Source organism: Chelonoidis abingdonii, chromosome 9, assembly GCF_003597395.2.
Source record: "Chelonoidis abingdonii isolate Lonesome George chromosome 9, CheloAbing_2.0, whole genome shotgun sequence".
NCBI classification, from domain to species: Eukaryota; Metazoa; Chordata; order Testudines; family Testudinidae; genus Chelonoidis; species Chelonoidis abingdonii.
Genome location: NC_133777.1, coordinates 59,817,248 through 59,835,683, shown reverse-complemented (window position 1 = coordinate 59,835,683; position 18,436 = coordinate 59,817,248). Strand labels below are relative to the sequence as shown.

Genomic DNA, 18,436 nt, shown 5'->3' with positions numbered 1-18,436 from the left:
AAATGTAAAATACAAAATAAAACACCGACATACACAAAGAGAACTTTTTTTGGTTGTTGGGACCATGTTAGAGTAGTTATAGTTTGAGCTTTCTATAGGTACATCCATTGGTGTTTGCTGCAATTGCGAGATGTGTCAGTTTGTCATCATCTTTAGGCAATGTAAACTGAGAGATTAAAAGAAAACTCATAACAACCTGATATGCTTGAAAGCAGAATAATTTGATCCGAAAATATGGTACATTGAGTGACAATGTGGTTTGAGGATTGGCCTGCTAAACCCAGGGTTGTGAGTTCAATCCTTGAGGGGGCCATTTAGGGATCTGGGGCAAAAATCTGGCTGGCGATTGGTCCTGCTTTGAGCAGGGGTTTGGACCAGATGACCTGCTCAGGTCCCTTCCAAGCCTGATATTCTATGATTCTAATGTATTGGGGAAATAGTATGTTGGTGCTATAAGCATACAACACGGTGATAATTTTCTGTACAGTGCATATAGGTGTACCTGTGCTGCTCCAGTAAAATAGCTAATTCCCCACACAGCATGATGAAATTGTTACTTCTTTGGTTTGTCGGAAGTAAATCCTTTTAATCAGTGCGGTATTGTTGGGAGTGTTTGTCTTTATTCTACCTTTTCCCAGAGGCAGCATTTTGAATGAGACCTACTCTTTTGTGCTGTTTTTGACACTAGCTTGCCTGTGTGTTGACGAGCCTCAGCAATTTACTTGTTTAAACAGATGTTACTCAAGTTAGCAAACAATACCAATTAATATTGCCTTCACACTTTTTTAACTTCTACTGGTTTTGTGTGTAAGTTTAGAAGATGAGCTGCAAGAAAGATGAAACACATATGCCACATAGTAAAATACTGATTTTTTATTCCCTGCAGTGTTTCAAAAATAATCAAATTATTACATGCACACACCCAGTAGTAGATTATACAAGATACATATTAATGTCCATCCTTGTTTTGGAGAACTGAATCTAACCACTGCTAAAACATTTTTGACCACTATAAAAGTTTCTTATGTGCTGGAACTATTTGATTAAAAGAGAGAGTGCTTTTATTCTGCCTCTTTTTTCCAAAATAAAATTGGACTTTTGTTGTATAGCTTTTTTTGTGTGTTTCCTGAATATAAAAAGATACATTGTTCTAAATAATTCATTTTAATCCTAGATACTATATACTTAGGGAAGCAGTATAAGAGATCTAAAGATCTTTTAGCATATCACGTCTATAGAAGCCTAAACATAGTGAGGAGGTTTAAGGAATGGCATTGTTAATTGTAAATCAAAGCTTCTTACAGAGTTCTCTGGGGACTGAAATGGGGCTTTGTGATCCCTGGGGGAAGGAGGAAGTTGCAAGTCACTCTGCAGGCTTGGCATTTTAATAGTCTGATGTACAGTGATGTTCTTTTTTGCAGCTGCTGCTTAGTCTTTTGTATGGGTGAAGAGTTTGGTTGAAATTTGGTTCATTAGCTTTTAAAACGCTTCATGCTTTTCTACCTCCCCCAACCCCTGTATGTATGTATTAAAAGCAACAATCTGATCAACATATAAAGCTAAACAGTAAAAATGTACATGCTTTTCAATTCATTTACATTTCAGGATAACCTAATTCAAAACTGGAATAATCACAGTAGTTTAACTGTCATGCTTATATATCGTTTTGCTGGTGCATGTCACTGACTAAACTTTTGTGTCTAATCTGCATATATTCTGTATACTTACAGATATTGCAGTGCTTATTTACTAAGGTGATGGACACTGTACAAAAACCTAATGGAAGTCTCACATGATAATAGTATTTGAGCTTATTAGACTGTTTCCTTTGCTAAATTTCATTCTGTGGTTAGATGACTTCCCCATCATGAAAGGTGCTTGTCAAAGGTATCCTAATTTCCACAGCTTGCTTTCTTTCCCTACACATGGCTGAATTGAACGTTACCCCTTCTTTTCTTAGTCTGCTGTATGTTCTCTGTTCTGGACAGAAGGGAAGGCAGGGTAAACTCACAGATTTGGCATTTGACACAGTCAAAGAGAGTGGGAAAGAGATTTTCTGCTGTAATTTTTTTCTGCCCTTGACTTTTTTTTATTTTTAAAGAGGCTCAGTGGACCCTGCACATTCTTTAACAGCCAGTTGTATTCATCTGTAGAATATAAACATATTTATGTACAAACATATGGATTAGTAGTTTCCTGATGTACTGAGTAACATACTAAAGAGGATTTGCTTTTAGTATTAATCCCCCATCCCCAACAGCGGTAACTTCATTCCTTGCGTATTGGCTTTCATTTTATATGCTTAATTTATCAAGCAAACTGAGGGAATTTCATATTCTTCACCAAGAGGATGCAGTTTAGGGAAGAATAGACTATAAATGTGTGTGTATATTGAGGGATTCTATGTAATATATGTGCAATACATTTTTGTCAGATTAACACTAAAATTGTATGTTTCTGCCAATTCTCGTGTGTGTGTGTGTGTGTGTGTGTGTCCACATATGAGAGGGGGAAAAATGTTTTCTCACAAAAATGCATTTTATAGTCTAAAATGTTCAAAATTTGGCCAAACTTACTCATACATTTTTCATGCTATGTAATTTAAATATGAACTTTGGATTTTGTAATATTAAAATATTTACCTTTATTTAGTTGTCTGTTTTAAACATATATAATATATTTTAACTAAACATGACATACTGTATTTTCTTTTGTTTGACAGCTATATAGTACTCGTTTAAGAGGATATACTTTTTCCCCAGTTAGAAACAACCCGTGGCCTAATAGAGATACTTAATTAATTGGGACATAATACTTTTTGGCCCAGGAAGTGATTATGTAGAAGGCTTAACTGTCTAGTCCTTCTTGTTACATATGATTCAGTGTTTCCAGTTCATGATTGCTCTGTGGTGTGTTTGTCAAAGTTGGAAGCAACTTTAGACAGAGCCAGATGGTAGTGTCACTGGAGGTGCATCAAGCTATGACTCTACTGCCACAAGTGCTCTAATTGAATTAAAACAAAAAACAGAAGATTAACTAGGATTTTTCTATTTGTTATTCCTTTGTAGTATTTTATTTGCATGGACAAAGCTAATAATTTCTCAGTATACTGGTAGCTACAAACCTCTGTATCTTAACTGTTGTAAATAAACTGTTTTTGCAAGAGTTTTGCTGGTTGGAATTATGACTAAAAACGGGGGGTTGATAGAATTTTATAGAAATTACAGTGTATGTCTCTCTCTCACACCCCCCTCTTCCCCATATGAAATGGTTCAGTCCTGTTTTGCATAAGTTCCTTTTGAGTAGATCCATGTGTGTACACTTAGTACTGAAGAATTACTCTGTTTGATCGGGTGGATGGATGTCTTGGAGAGAAGCAGTGCACTTTAACTGCAGACTGTGTCATTTTTAGAATCAGTATGTATTGTGCATACCCTGTACCTGGAATGGGCAGCAATTCTTTGATGTATTACTACAATGGGAAAACGGTAAGGGTGCTTTCCTTTGTTCGTATAGTTTCAAAGTGGCTGACATAGCTGAATAGGCACTTACTGAAACCCGTGTGTTTTTAGATTAGTCTAACAAAGTATATTTAGATTGCTGGTGTAATTCACTTGCATATTTTAGAAGACTTGTAAGGCTGGCATTCTGTGATAAGATACAGTTAAGCTCATAGTTTGTAATTTTTTAAACATTAACCTAACATTGAACTAAGTAACATTTCTAATGTATTTTCTTTTTAAAAGACCATCTGTGATCTCCATGTTTGCAATGCGTTTGCAAATAGTGTTGGGGGGGGGGGATTCTGATAGTTAAAAAATGACATTTAGGTTTATTGGCTGCTTTGTACAACAGGGAGAAAAGATGAAAGCCTTTGTGGTTATTTATAAAAATAACAAGTATGAATCTCTGGGAATGATTAGGGAAGCAGTCAGCCAGTAAGGCTTGCGTTTCCTGTTTGGAGTTTGAGGTTCAGAGACTAACTTTACTGTTATACCATCTGCTTCCAATCAAACTAGTATTTTGACCATATACAGGAAAGTTAGTCTGATTCACAAACTTTAATCACTATTTACACTAAAACATTTTTCAGTAGACATTGTACCCTGTACTAGTGCAGTAGAGGGGTTTTAATCCATTTTCTTCCGAAAGATTACAAAACATTACATTTTTGCTTATACTTGATAGACTTCTGTTTTAGTGACCGGCTTCATAGTTTTGGGTTCTGGTCATTTTGTGCCATACTGCCGAGAATGGTGGCATTTGAATCAAGTAGTATGTCTCAAGTTGTAAGCAAGCATTAAGCTCTTGTTCAAGATTTGATTTTTTCCAGAATCATTTTAAGTAAAGTGAAAAAATGTTATTGGAACTATTGCAGATTACAAAATAAAAATGGACATTCACCAGCTTTTGAAAAAATTAAAACGGAATCTTTGAATTCCTCTATTTTAATTTGCTATGTATTAAATGATATGTTTTTATTTCATAACTGATATTTAAATTTTTAAAATATCATTGTATGGCAGAATACAGAACACAAATCTGGGGTCTTTTATACAGTGTATGCACAATTGTTTTGTTTAAGCATTTTCTGTTCATATTACTTGTATATGATTTTGGCTTGTCCCTGGTCTTAAAAGGAATATATATAGATCAGTTTCATTTGTTTTTCTTGTCCCATAAGCTTACAAGAGTTTTGTCTTTATTTAGTAGTAAACTTTTTGCCAAGGTTTTCTGATTAATGATGATCCAATGAATGATCTTTAAACTCATTAAAAACTAGGTGTATGAGCTTCTTGAATGAGAGAAAAGATATTGGGGGGAGAGAGTGGGGAAGTAAGTGAAACTGCATGATCTCTGTTTCATTTCCTTTCGTATCAATGCCAGCTGTCTTTCAAATGTGAAATGATTTTTCTTTCATGTCTGCTCCTAAGTTATCAGTCTTTTTGAAGTTTTATGTGAAGATATATATTAGACTTAAGTAAAATTAACTATACAGTACCCCTGAGGCAAGAGGAGTGTGATTTGAACGGAGTTCTGATTTTTATTCTTTCTTGAACACAGATCGCCTTATTACAACATTTCTCTTTGTTCTGTAGCAGGAAAAAAAGCTTTGATCTTATTAAGCATTCCCAGGCTTATAGTAGATGGAAGTGCTGGTGCTGTAGGGGAGCATGGCCTGAAAATTGATAGCATGTGCCTGTTATAGGTCAGAGGTGACCTTTATGATCTTGAAGAGTTAATAAATAGATGACAAATCATATGACAGTCCTGTATCATGTTGCCTTAAATTTTGGTTGTGATTTTTTTTTTAAACTTATTGCCAGCTTTCAGTATTTTATTTCCTCAAATAATTCTATAAATTAGAATAAAGAATGTAATTACTATTTCATTCAAATATATGTAAGCAGAGTGCATGTGTGTGTGTTGGTTTGTGTTTTTTTTTCCCTTCATCTTTTGCTTTCCATTAATGCTTTTAACCTTCAAATGAAGAGGGAGAGGTTTTAATTTGATATTCAGGATTGTGTGTGAACATCTCCACATTTCGAGAAGACTGCAAGACCACACTTCATATTGAAGTGCTACTACTTTAATTTGTATCATTTGATCACTTAGCAGATAATGGCATCTGGCTCATGTTTTGAGATTTTATTTGAATGGTGATTTTGACTTTAGATATCAGCATATTGCCTGCTATCTACTAAACTGTATGAAATGCTGATTTGTATGCAAAAATGCAAGTGGAAAATGGCATCCAGAAACCAGTATTAAACTTTCATCTGTAAATTATATTTTTGAAAGATATTTTTAACTTTAAAGTGGGAAAAGAGTTAGCAAAGTAAATAATACATAGGCAAAATAGGATTAAACTGAAAAAGATGCTTCCAAATACTGCTAGGTAATATGGAGTGGGTGATCATAAGAGGTTTCAGATGCATTTGCATGGAAGTAGAGTAAAAGTTTACAAATTAAATGTGATTTTCCGTGCTGTCTGAAGGGATTAATTTGGTAATTTAACATATATTACAGAAGAGAAGTATGTAGGGAAAATTAGAATTTTAGCATAAATCCGCTACTCAGCAATAAAACACTACTAATATGTGGATTATATAATACGAAACAAGAAATATTTTGAGTAGTGTGTCCCCTAAATTAAAAACTAAGTAGATGAGCTTATTCTTCTGCATTAGCTATTTATATTAAACTAGAAAACTGCATGTTTTTTCTTTTCTTCACCTGTTGATATCCAGAAATTATTTTCTTAGTGTCGGGGAAGAACATCCAATTATACATTGGGGGCTGGGACGAAGGAAGGTTGAATTAAGTCAGAAAGAGTGTTCTTTCAAATTGTGAAAAAGCGCAATTAAATATTAACCCATTCTGTCTATCAAGTTCCATTTCTGCTAGGTGCTAAGTTCATATCCTTTGGAAGGAAAAAATCAGATGTTTGAGGCAAACTTAATGGCATGTACTGACAGGCTTTTTTAATGACTACAGGGAGTTGCTTTCGACCCTTTTTTTTCCTTTTTTTTTTAAAAAGGGAAACCTATTTTTTTGGTGCTTCTTGTTCATGTCCTGTAAAGTAGAAAAGGGAACCAATAGAGGTCCAAAAAATACAGTTTTTGTTTGTGTTTCCATTGAGATAAAACAAATAAATGTTCTCAGCTTTTTCAGCAATGCCGCCTGAAAATTAAAAACATGTAGGATATTATTTATATGATTTTTTTTTTTTTACTATCTTATGTAGTCAAATAAGCAGTGAGTGAGAACTGGTTAAAAACTTGACAGAATAGAGAATAATATGCCAATATTACTGCTTATCAAACAATATCAGATCACTTGGAGAAACATTTTTGCTACATTTTGCTTAATTTTCAAGTGTATTTTGTGCAGCTTTTAACGCCACTATTCAATATGACATAATTTAGTAGCATGTTATACTCCAGGTACTGTTCACAGTATGAATGAATTTGGTACCTCAGTCCCATGTGGTTTGTTTAGTTACTAAGTATGTAAGTAGTTACTCTTGTGTTTTCCTCAGCGTAGGGCAAAATTTCATAGAGAGGGATTTCTTACGAAGGAGTTTCAGCTTCTGCCATAGCAAGTTGTTACAATGGTGATAAACAGAGAAGGAAAGAACAAACATAAATTATAATGTATGTTCCTGAAGATCATTCATGTTTTCCACATTTTCAGTGGAAAATTTTAACTAATTCTTGAGTGAGATGAACTAGTTCCTGAGTAAAGTTATTTTCTCCATTTTTCTGAGAGGTGTATAAAATACTATCTAGAAATACGTGGTTCGGGGGGTCTGTGGAGAGAACTTGCTTGTTAGTGTTATTTCATAGCACACTGAATTAGAATATCAAGATAGCACATATCACTATAAGTGTTAAAATTTTGCAGATTACCTCAGATGAAATATATCAATCCAATTTTATTTTCCTTGGTACCTTCTAAAAGGAATAAACATGTAAAATCTGTTTTTACATAAATGTAGACATATTCAGTTTGCAAAATTTACACCAACCAAGTGTTAATAGTGTAAATGTTTTCTGCTTTCCAGAGAGATTTTGATTCAGGTTTTATTAGTATTGGACCAGTTAGCACACAGAGAGAAAAGTACAATTAAATCTACCCTATACCACATGCTGCCCATAGCAGCTCAGACAAGGTCAAAGCTAACATTTGTAAGTCAGGACAAACATAGGATCATGCAGGAAATCGCTAGGGGGTAGACTGCTTTGGGCCTTGAATAAAGTGAGCTTGTAGCATTGGTCAACCTTTTTTTTCCCCCTCCAAAGAGGTATTATGGGTCGCAATGTGATAGCCCAGGAGAGTTTTATCTGCTCAACTCCAGTGGGCAGAATTGTCAATCTATTGAGGAGCAGTCCCCTGCTGGGAGGGTGTGTAGTCTACGGCATGCTTTATTGATGCTTCAGTGTGAAGGTTATGTCCATTTCTATGGGCAAATGAAAGCAGCTAGGGACGGGATCAGGTGCTATATTGGATGGATCTATATTTCTCAAAATTGTGGGCACCAAACAGTGACATACACTCATTTGTTCAGTGTATTTGCTTTGATAAACACACTAGTGTTGAAGACATCCTGTAGAAACACATTAGTCTATGGCTATGAGTTGTAGAAACTGAGATTACCAGTGAGATAAGAGAAGTGAACTTAAAAGCAAAAGAAAATGTATCAATACTCCTCTAGTTTAATGTGGTCAGTATTAATATGTAGGAATTTCTATCATAGCCATAAAGGTATTCTGAAATTTGACAAACAAGTACTGGAAATGGGTTGATTAAAGTGATCAGTTTCAGTCTTCCTTTGAATTCCTTTAATTAAAACACTGGAATTTTTATAGACTGAATTGTACATATCATTAGTCAAAAATGTGGTCTGATCTTTTTTTAGGAAGTGGAGGAGACGGCAACTTGTTTAGAAAATTATTGCAAAAGGAATCTTCAAATATGTTGTGTATTTACTTGCGCTCCCACTCTTTCATTTCCCTCTCCTCCCTCCACCTCAGATATTCAGTCAGGATTTTTAGGAAGTTAGTTTAGTGCTTAAATTTGACTACATCCTTGACATGATACTGCATTTCTTAACACCTCATGTTAACCCAGGAAGTAAGACAGGTTTGCATAATGCACCATTATGGTATCAATAATTCCACATTTTCAGAGCTCCTCAAGCATTTATGACGTGAGCTTAAAAACTGCATAAACATTTATTTACAAGATGGACTTTAAGGCACTGAAGGAGCCATATCTTCCTACAGTTGTAATATTTTTCTGTAGATTTATACTATCATTTAAAAATTACGGTCAGGTTAATAGTTTAGACTGACATTCTTTTCTCTTTTTTTTTTTTCCATTGTGCTTAAGTATTGAGGGATTCTCAGATCAGTTTGAGACGTCATACCTGGTGTCTGAAGTCCTTGGCAGAAAATAATATTTAGTACAGAGTTAACTTGACCCTTGCATTTCCTAGCTTTTGTTGTGCTTAAATATTGTTTTGTGTGTTCATTAAAATTTGACAATACCTAAAATATTTTGTTGCCAGTATGAGTACTTGTATCTTCTTATAAATACAGGATGGAATAACTATAATTGCCATTCTTCATTCTCTCAGTTTTTATGTTCACTATGTTTCTGAAGGAGCTAAGCACTAAAATAAGTTTCCATTTATCACAATACCTTTTCAGCAGCAGAAGACTTTGCCACAGTACATACAAATAATATATTGTGAAAGTCTGCCACGTCCCCGGATCATTCATCAGTGCATACTTATATGATACATGACTGGTGCTGATGAAATTTGGAAAGGCCAGTTAGTGGAGTTCATAAGGTATAGATGTGGGTATCCATTTTTACTGCCCTAGAAAAGAAGTTTGTATGTAGCAGCTTGATCAATGTTAGTTTTTGTAACCTCTGAAACTTTCTGAATAGCAAGGTTTAAATGAATAATATAATTTATAATTTCACATACAGCATGCATGTTGGGAGATTTGGTCCTGATTTAATGGAGGCATCTTTAAAATAGGTTTTAATATTTTGCTTCACTGGGATGTTTCATCTGTTTACATCTACATTTAGTATGGATCATGAGCATATAAAAATACCAAATCCATTAATAGGAAGGAAATTAGTTGAAAAGCATGCAAATGAGGTATTTTTGGTGCTTTTTATTGATGTTTATAGAGTGAAGATCTAATTTTAGTTACAAAGCAAAATCAGTAACTCAAACCTTTTAAGATAAAGTAATGCCTTTATGTTCGGAAATTTTTAAATTAGTAAAGCAACGGACATGGCATATAATTTCCTGATACTTTGTAGATTTATTACACTTTTTAAATGATTTTTATAAGAGTATCCATTTAATATGTTAAGAATAACCGCACATTTGAAAGTAGATATGCTGCTTAAACCTGACTCAGTAGGAACAGTCCATGCTGTTCTGAGCTGCCCCAGCTCTGAAAGGCCAAGCAGGCTGGCTGTACAGTAGTACAACCTATTGAGGACATCGACAAACTGAAGAGAGCTTAAACAAAAAAACAATCCAGAATCACTCAACCGTTCATACTAGAGAAATGTGGAACAGCTCAGGGTGGGGGAAGGAGAGGGAAGTGGAGCTCTTGACCTGTGCTCTGCAACTCCCTTGTCCCACTTCCTTCCTGCTCAGACCACACAGCCTGCAGGAATTATTACAACCCTAGGATTGAAGCGTAAAGTCTGCATACAGCGTGGAGAGAGACAAGACCTCTACTATATGGACCATTTAAATATTGACTCTGGAGTGGGTGTTTTGGAAGAGCTCTCCCACCCCTCATTAGTTTAATATGGGTGCTTTCTTTGAAGTTCCCTTCTGCTCCTGCCTCCGATGTGCTTAGGGGAATTTGGGGAAACCTTTAGCAGGATGGATTTTCTTCTACCTGCTTGACCGAGTTGTCTGCCAAGCAGATTTTTTGGGCTGGATGGTCTTTTAGCACTATTCCCTGGCTCCCTGAGAATGTCAGCCAGAGAAGAACTATTTTGGTTCCTCCCAGGTGTCATTCCCATCACTTGATAGCCCAAAGAAACAATATTGGGCAGGCAGGTCATACTTAAAACCTCATTACACAGCTGCTGCAAAAGAAAACACCTTCTAACTAGGGAGCAAATTCCATCACTGTGTGATGAGAGGCTTGCAGAGCTGTTATGGGCCAAGAGCCACATAGGCTGGTGAAGGGCCCTAATCATTAAATATGTTTAAAAGGTTTGAGCTACATGATCTAATGCATCTTTTCCTAACTTGAAAGGGTATTTAAATATGTTTCCTTTATTGTCAACTTTTAATTAAAAGTTTGCATTTTGCTTCTTGTAGATGTAGTCTAATCTCAATAATCTTTTTTTTTCCTTTGCTTTTAAATTCTGTTCATAATAACACAGAGTAAAACTTATGATTAGGTCATTAACCAGAAAAAAAAAAACTGGCATTCATCTGCAGGTGATCAGATGACATAAGACGCCTGGTTTTAATTTGCGGGTAGGTCTGATTGTAACTAAAAGAGACTTGCTCTTTTTGTGGAATTGGCTGACTATTTCCCCACATCTGGAGTTAATGAAGTCTTTGAGACCACATCAGTTGTGTTTTGCCGCCAGAGCCCTTTGATCTGAAAAATCTAGACTGGCACAAGTGCAGCTTCATAACATTGCAGCTATGTTTTTGCAAGCTATAGTTAGGATACCAAAAACAAACAGAAACTATATAAACTTATGTGCCTGTGCTAGAACTTTCATGTAGCTATTTGAAAGGGCCTCTTTGACATTGGAATATTTCAGAACATTTTTATTATGCTAATGTCCTGTATATGTGTAACCATAAACGATGCATTTGTTGGAGCTGAACTTTTTCAGTTTAATTTCCCTTCTGAGGTGCTTGCTTGTTTAGATAGTTATATAAAATGTCAAAATTATTAGAAGTGATTGAAATTTCAGTCTGTAGCACACATTACAACTCTTGTTGATAGCATTACTTTGGCAAAGTTGAAAATATGTATAATATGTCATGGTGGATTTTTTCACATTAATCAGTGCACATCTCTGTGTCAGTGCTGCATATCACTGAGCTTTGTTTCCTCTGCTGTCTTGTGACAGTGATAGATTATCCATCAGCTATAGCATATGCTGCATTATTTTGCACAACAGACAACTTATAAATTGCACCTAGTTTTGCCTAATATGTTTGTAGCCTTATTATTATGAGCATTTAAAATTTGACAGTCTTATCACTTTTGTTTGACTATGTGTGAAGTGTGTGTGTGTGTGTGTGTGTATATATATATATATATATTTCTTATGTACCATAAATACATACATACTCTTAACACAGTTTATAACATGTTATCATGCTATAGCTCAGATTTGGTTAGTACTTTCCATGGTAAAATTTTCTTTATTTCCAGGAATTCAACATTTGGAAGTAACCAAAAAAAAAGTAACCATCAATTTGAACAAAAGCTCTTGGAAACACTAACTTTGTTGCCAAAATAACAAAAACATACAAACAAAAATGTCCCCTTGAGTTTGTTTGTAAAATGTAAATGCAAAAAACAGAGAGATACTAAAAGTTGTGAAATGTTTCCACTATATTCCTCCCTCCCTCTCTTCCATGCTTCAAGACCCGGTTCTTGATAAAGAAGATGCCTAGGGTGGCTTCTGTACTTCCTTACCAGTGTTTTATACACTGGTATAGCTTAGCTGATTTCATTGGAGTTACGTTGGTGTCAAACTTGTGCAGAGGAATGGCGAATCAGTCACACTGCATACAACAACTGTATCCAAACACATGCTGACCCATTTGATCTGACAACAGCAGGCTGGAAAAGCATTCTGGGTTTTTGTATGCAAATACAAGATGTGACCCACTTAACTTCTCAAATTCCCATATTAGAACATTCACCCTTGCATACTAGAATAGAAGTTTCTTAGATGTTGGTGGTAGTCCGAGACCCTTTTTAGTCTGTGTCTTTTTTCTCTTGAGTGGTACCCAGCCTGTTACAGTGTTGGGGGAGTGACCTAACTGTGTATGTATGTGTGCGTAGGTATATGCATGCACACACAAAAATATGCACCTTACAATTTTGGCATCTCTCTTATGCACTTATTAAGTTTAGACTTTTAAAAATAATACATTTGAAACCTATAAATAAATTAGTTTATTTTGGGGAAAGGGGGGGAAGAAAATTGAGTATTCTTTAAAAAATAACCTTTTTTATTTTAACATATTATGTGGCAAAAATATTTTTGCTTACATTTTTGTGTACTCAGTAGCCATTTACTACATGAATGTATCTGCACTACAGTTTTTCATAACTAAAAGTAATTTTAAGAGGACATTTTTTATTTTGTTTTTGCACTATGCCTCAGTTCCTGGTCCATGACTGGAGCCTCCTAGATACTACAGTACTACTGCTATTAATAATAACAATGTAAATCATTCATATTGGAATATTTAGAAAAATTATCATTATAAAGATATTGCCTGCCTTGGCACAACTTGCATTATACTATGAGTCATTGATGAATTGTCTGTATTGATTTTGTTTATACATACCATAGTTGCCGTAATTAGAATCATCTGATGGTTACTTTTATTTGGTCCCCTGTATAGCTTTCAATTTGATGAGAAAGTTGGTTATTTACCATTGCAATGGTCATACTGAGCTTATCTGAAGCAAGGGCTTACCAGAAGAAATTGGTACTCTACTGCCAAATCAAAACAAGATTTTTAAAAGCTGTGCCAGACTTAAAAGGTTATTTGATGTTGAAGTTTTTAGATCACTCAGCATGATATAGACTTGCATTACTTCTCCCCTTCCCCCACGTCCTACCACTGGTAACTCTAAAAAAGCAGACAGGTTTCTGATTGGATTATGCAGTGCAGTGACACTAAACTCCCAACAGTTTCACTGGACATGAATGTTTTACCTGAGTTGTTGGGATTCCGACTTGTTAAATATTTAAACAAGAATAGAGTTATTTTAAAATCAAAGCTCATTTTGGGACCACTATTTTGTTTCTGTGTGAGATATGTGCTTTGTAAGCAGAATCAGCACTTAGGCTTTTATCAGGCCACCTGGTTGAATTGGCACACCAGAAAGTGTGGTGTTAAGATCACAGTAGTACTTTGGCAACTTGCTAAAAACAAAATAATGTCAACAAATGAATTAAATATTGGGACTTGCTGCACTATTCCCTTTAATTTAGGTCTCTGTACTAGCACGCTGTTTCTTATGTGTGACGGCCAAATATTACATCCATGCTTTTTGTTGCTTTCCAATTTTTAGGTATATGCACCATCTCCAAGTTCTGATGATTTCAACAGAGAATCTCCAAGTTACCCGTCTCCTAAACCACCAAGCAGTATGTTTGCTAGCACTTTCTTTATGCAAGGTAAGTAAAGTACCGGTAACTCTAAATACAGTAATGTTTGTAATTTGTCCTTTAGGGGGAAATGTGAGGCTAACCCAGCATTGCATCAAATAATATAATAAATACATTTCCAGGGAATGTATTGTGCTCAGTCGTAGCGTTGAATTTTGTATACTTCTACAATCTGTTAGCTGAAGGGAGCTATCCTTTGATTTAAAGGTTTCTTTGTGACATTAATTGCTGACTGTAATTTAAGGGGATTATCCAGCAGGCCAGATGGACAGAATTCCCCATTCTTTGATTTGTAGGAGCTTCAGAACAACGCACCAGAATGATAGCAGAAAATGAGCTGAGGGCTTCTTGGTCATTCTGGATTTTGGCTGTACAATGTCTGTTAACAATCTGGGTTCTCCGTGAATGCTTATGTCTCCACCGTGCCAAAAATACAGATGACTTTGAATTGCAAACAAACAAGGACCAGAATTCATGAGATTGAGACCACGTTTTCCTCAACTTGATGTCACATAACTAGCTTTTACTTTGGTTAGATAAGGTTTTGAAATATATCCTAAACATCATCTTTGAGTACTGAAGTGTACAATGTCATTGCAGTCTTTATTGCTGAGGGAAAACAGTGCTGACACACTTTGGTTTGAGGCTTATATAATGTAGTAATTATCAGTTATTTAAGTCCGCTATTATGGAACCTTTTTTATTTTATAATATTAGAATGTTTTAGGAAATATAAATTGCCTGTTATGGACTGAGAAATCTTTTCCACTGTATATTTATGGTGAGCATTACTTAGCCAAGCATCAAGTTTTTTTGCAGTCTGGAATTTTTATCATCCCTCTTGATATAAATCTGGCCTTACTGAAGGTCTTTGTAATTAGCAGAGTACTTGGTATTTTCTCAGCTGTGGTTGGATTGTATTTCAGCTATAAAGCCTCATTTTTTTAAATATAGCAACACAGTGTGGTGGCAGGAGAATGGGAGACACCTTATTAGCTATTCCCTATTTCCGTACTGATATTAGGCCAATTGAGTTGGTGAATTACGTATTTTCTAAATAATGTAAAGGAAAGGAGAACTCAGTATACTTCTTGTATTAGAGAGATCTCTTTCTTTTCTTTTGTTAAAAAAACATAGATGGGACCCACAACTCTTCTGATCTTTGGAATTCATCCAATGGGATGAGCCAGCCTGGTTATGGTGGAGTGCTGGGAAGCTCCTCTTCTCACATGTCACAGTCCAGCAGTTATGGCAGTCTACACACACATGACCGCTTGGTAAGTTATATAGGCTAATGCAATTGCGTATGTAAATATATTTCTGGAGACTGATCTGTTTCATTTCCCGTCTGATCTTCTAGTAGTGTCGATTCAAAATTAGATTGTCAGAATGTGGCATATTGATTTTGTTGCATCTTGTTTGTGTATAATTTTTAAATGATTTTTGGTAATGGAATGGGTTGTTTGGCTGATGGACAGCTAGTCCCTTTCTTAGATAATGGTATCTTAACAAGATATACAAATGTTTTTAAAAATTCTGGTTAATTAGCTCTTATTTGTTTTGCTTCCTTCTAGAGCTATCCCCCACATTCAGTCTCGCCTACAGATATAAATGCCAGTCTTCCTCCAATGTCTAGCTTCCATCGCAGCAGTGCCAGTAGTTCACCTTATGTTGCTGCCTCACATACTCCACCCATCAATGGATCAGATAATATACTGGGTAAGATTCTCTTAAGAATTCTTTGAAGTTATTTAGCCAATAAAGGTTCCTTTTCTTTTGTTTTTTAACTGTAAGATACTAAAGCCTGGTCTACACTGGAGGGTGGGGTCGATCTAAGATATGCAACTTCAGCTACGAGAATAGTGTAGCTGAAGTCGATGTATCTTAGATCAACCTAGATACATCCTCACGGCACGGGATCAACGGCCACTGCTTCCCTCATCGACTCCGCTTCTGCCTCTCACCCCGATGGAGTTCTGAAGTCGACAGGGAGCGCGTTCGGGGATCGATGTATTGCATCTAGATGAGATGTGATGCATCGATCCCCAGTAGATCAATCACTACCCGCCAATCCGGCGGGTAGTGTAAACATACCCTAAGAGGTAGGCCTGGTCTGCACACACATTTATGTCTGGTTAACTAAAGGGGGGATATTTTTTAAACAAACTTAGTTAAATCAGTGCAACCACCCCATCCCCGCAGTGTGGACCCTCAAACTGGTTTGATTGTATTAAACCGGTTTAGTTTAAATTGGTTTGTAATAGCCTTAAACTGAACTGATTTCAGACACACTTAAATTGTGCCCCTACTAGGGAATTGCACCCATTTAATAAATGGCCAGTGGTCCCCCAGGCTTTGTGAAATCAGTGCATAAACAGCATGTAGAAGGCTCCTGTTCTGTGATATAGATGCCATCGCTTTATTAATGGAGCGTTGTGGTGGCTCGAGGCATTTTGTCTTTGGAGTGGATCTGTTACAGAATTTTTCATGGTGTATTATGTGCCGCCTCCCCTTAAGTTTGACCTCAGATCACTGGCCAGTCCCAGAGTAAAAAGGTCAGTGGCAGGTTATTAACTCTCTTTAATCCCTTCACCGCATATCCAGAGAGTACAAATGTGGACTCATTTTTTCTCTTTTCATAGATATTTGTGAATAATGATGTATCATAAAATCACTTATTAATACAGCCATGGAAACTCAATGGTTTCCATTCTCAAGATTGCATGAGTGCTTTTTCAGTTTGGCATGGATTCACACACAGCTTTACTTTCAGTCTTGGTGTAAGTGAAACTTAGTTTGGTTGGTTATATTTGCCCTGATTTGGGGACATATCATAGACCTGGATCCTTAAATGAGTCCAGTTCATAAAGGTTTCCTTGAATCCAATGCAAGATTTGAAGTTCATTATAAAATATAAATCAGATGATCGATCCATGATTTGGATTCCATGGGGAACATTTTGCACAGCTTTATATGTAAGTGCAATATTTGCTGGCAGAATTTGATGTGCACAGAATTTATCTGTATTTTTGAAGGGACATATTCAGGTTAAAATTCATATTTTGAAACAAAAAATTCCTTACCTGTGATTCTTATTGGCTAAGCTTTTGAAGCCTTATGTTCAGCTTGATGGCCTTTGGAATGAGGAGGCACACAGAGCCTTTGGCATGTGGCCAGGTGGAAATTGGGAGACAGAGTCCATAGCATGCAGCGTGGGGTGGCAGGGAGTCCTTGAAATAGAGAGTTTGGAAGGGTGACACACAGGGAGCTTGTGGGAGGGAATGGAGGAATGCAAAGAGCCACTGAGAGTCCCATGAGCTTGGCCTGCCTACTGAAGCAATTCAATTTGCAACTCTTTAGTGTTACTTTTTATTATTAAAATTAATTAAATATTTTTCACAGTCGGTTTTCCTTTTGCATTTCCTTCAGCCTGGATAATGAAACTAGGCAAATCTGTTTCACTCTTGTCCCTGACTAGCTTGACTTTCTCATCCTCGTGCTGGAACAATGCTGTTGTATTTGGGCTGCAAATGGTGCAGGGAAATGAGATTACCAAAATCTAAACACAAGACTGTGTTCACTCACATTGTTTTAATATAATGAAAACATGTTCTATTGACATTAGGTTAATCTTGACTTCCTGACAGTGTCCCATTAAAACAATGATAGTGTGTTCAACCGCATTTGCTAAAATTTAGATTAATAAAAGAAACTTGGTTCTTTGGCCTTAAAATAAGCATTGTGTTTATTTTCCCATTACAGGAAACAGAGGAAATGGGACTGGAAGCTCACAGACGGGTGATGCACTTGGAAAGGCATTGGCATCTGTAAGTAATGATTATTGACACAGTATTCAGATTAATTTAAACCACATCTTGTTTAAAATGTTGATCATGATTTCCCTTATACATAGTTATCTTTTTGTTACTTATGAATACCTACAGTTAGCCATTAAATATGTCCAAAACACAGTAACCTAATGTGTTAACGCAACACTCCATGATATATTTGTGTATATTATGTCCATATCAAGGCAAATGGAAATTATTGCTTTTATTTGTGTGAGATTCCCATCAGATTTTTTTGCTAGGCATTTGCCTATTCTGCGGAAGATCAGGATATCACAGATGAGCAGGGATTGGAAAGTTGTGTACACAAAACAAAATTTATAAACACTAGCTGTTTAGCCTAATCATAAAGCAATTTCTTTTCTGTGATATGTACATACAACTCCCATTTAAGTCAATTAAATTTATCTGAGGGCAAAAAGTGAAATAAAATGAAGTAATAAATTGAAACATTGCAAGTCCCTAATCTATTAAAAATTATTTAAACTTTTTTGTAGATAATAATAATTTTACAATGCAGTAAAATGGTATGTGTTAATAGTATTAAAGGAGCCATTATTTTTAATACATTAGTTCCTAATACAGAGCAAATTTTGAAACGTTTATATTCAGTGTCTGACTTAATGCTCGGTGTAGCAGAAATTCCAGATTTA

General features: G+C 35.7%; 1 protein-coding gene across 15 annotated transcripts in view; it reads left to right on the top strand.

The window, feature by feature from the left end:
* TCF12 (transcription factor 12) overlaps positions 1 to 18,436 on the top strand; it is a 356,426-nt gene that overhangs the window by 303,635 nt on the left and 34,355 nt on the right. For 12 of the 15 annotated variants that reach the window (XM_075069601.1, XM_075069600.1, XM_075069603.1 and 9 more), the window contains 4 exons: positions 13,839 to 13,944; positions 15,073 to 15,212; positions 15,510 to 15,654; positions 17,698 to 17,762. In XM_075069601.1, the coding sequence (XP_074925702.1) occupies positions 13,839 to 13,944; positions 15,073 to 15,212; positions 15,510 to 15,654; positions 17,698 to 17,762 (456 nt within the window). Of the gene's footprint in view, positions 1 to 3,330; positions 3,489 to 13,838; positions 13,945 to 15,072; positions 15,213 to 15,509; positions 15,655 to 17,697; positions 17,763 to 18,436 lie in introns of those variants that run through there. The other 3 variants (XM_075069612.1, XM_032774107.2, XM_075069613.1) reach the window with 3 other exon arrangements.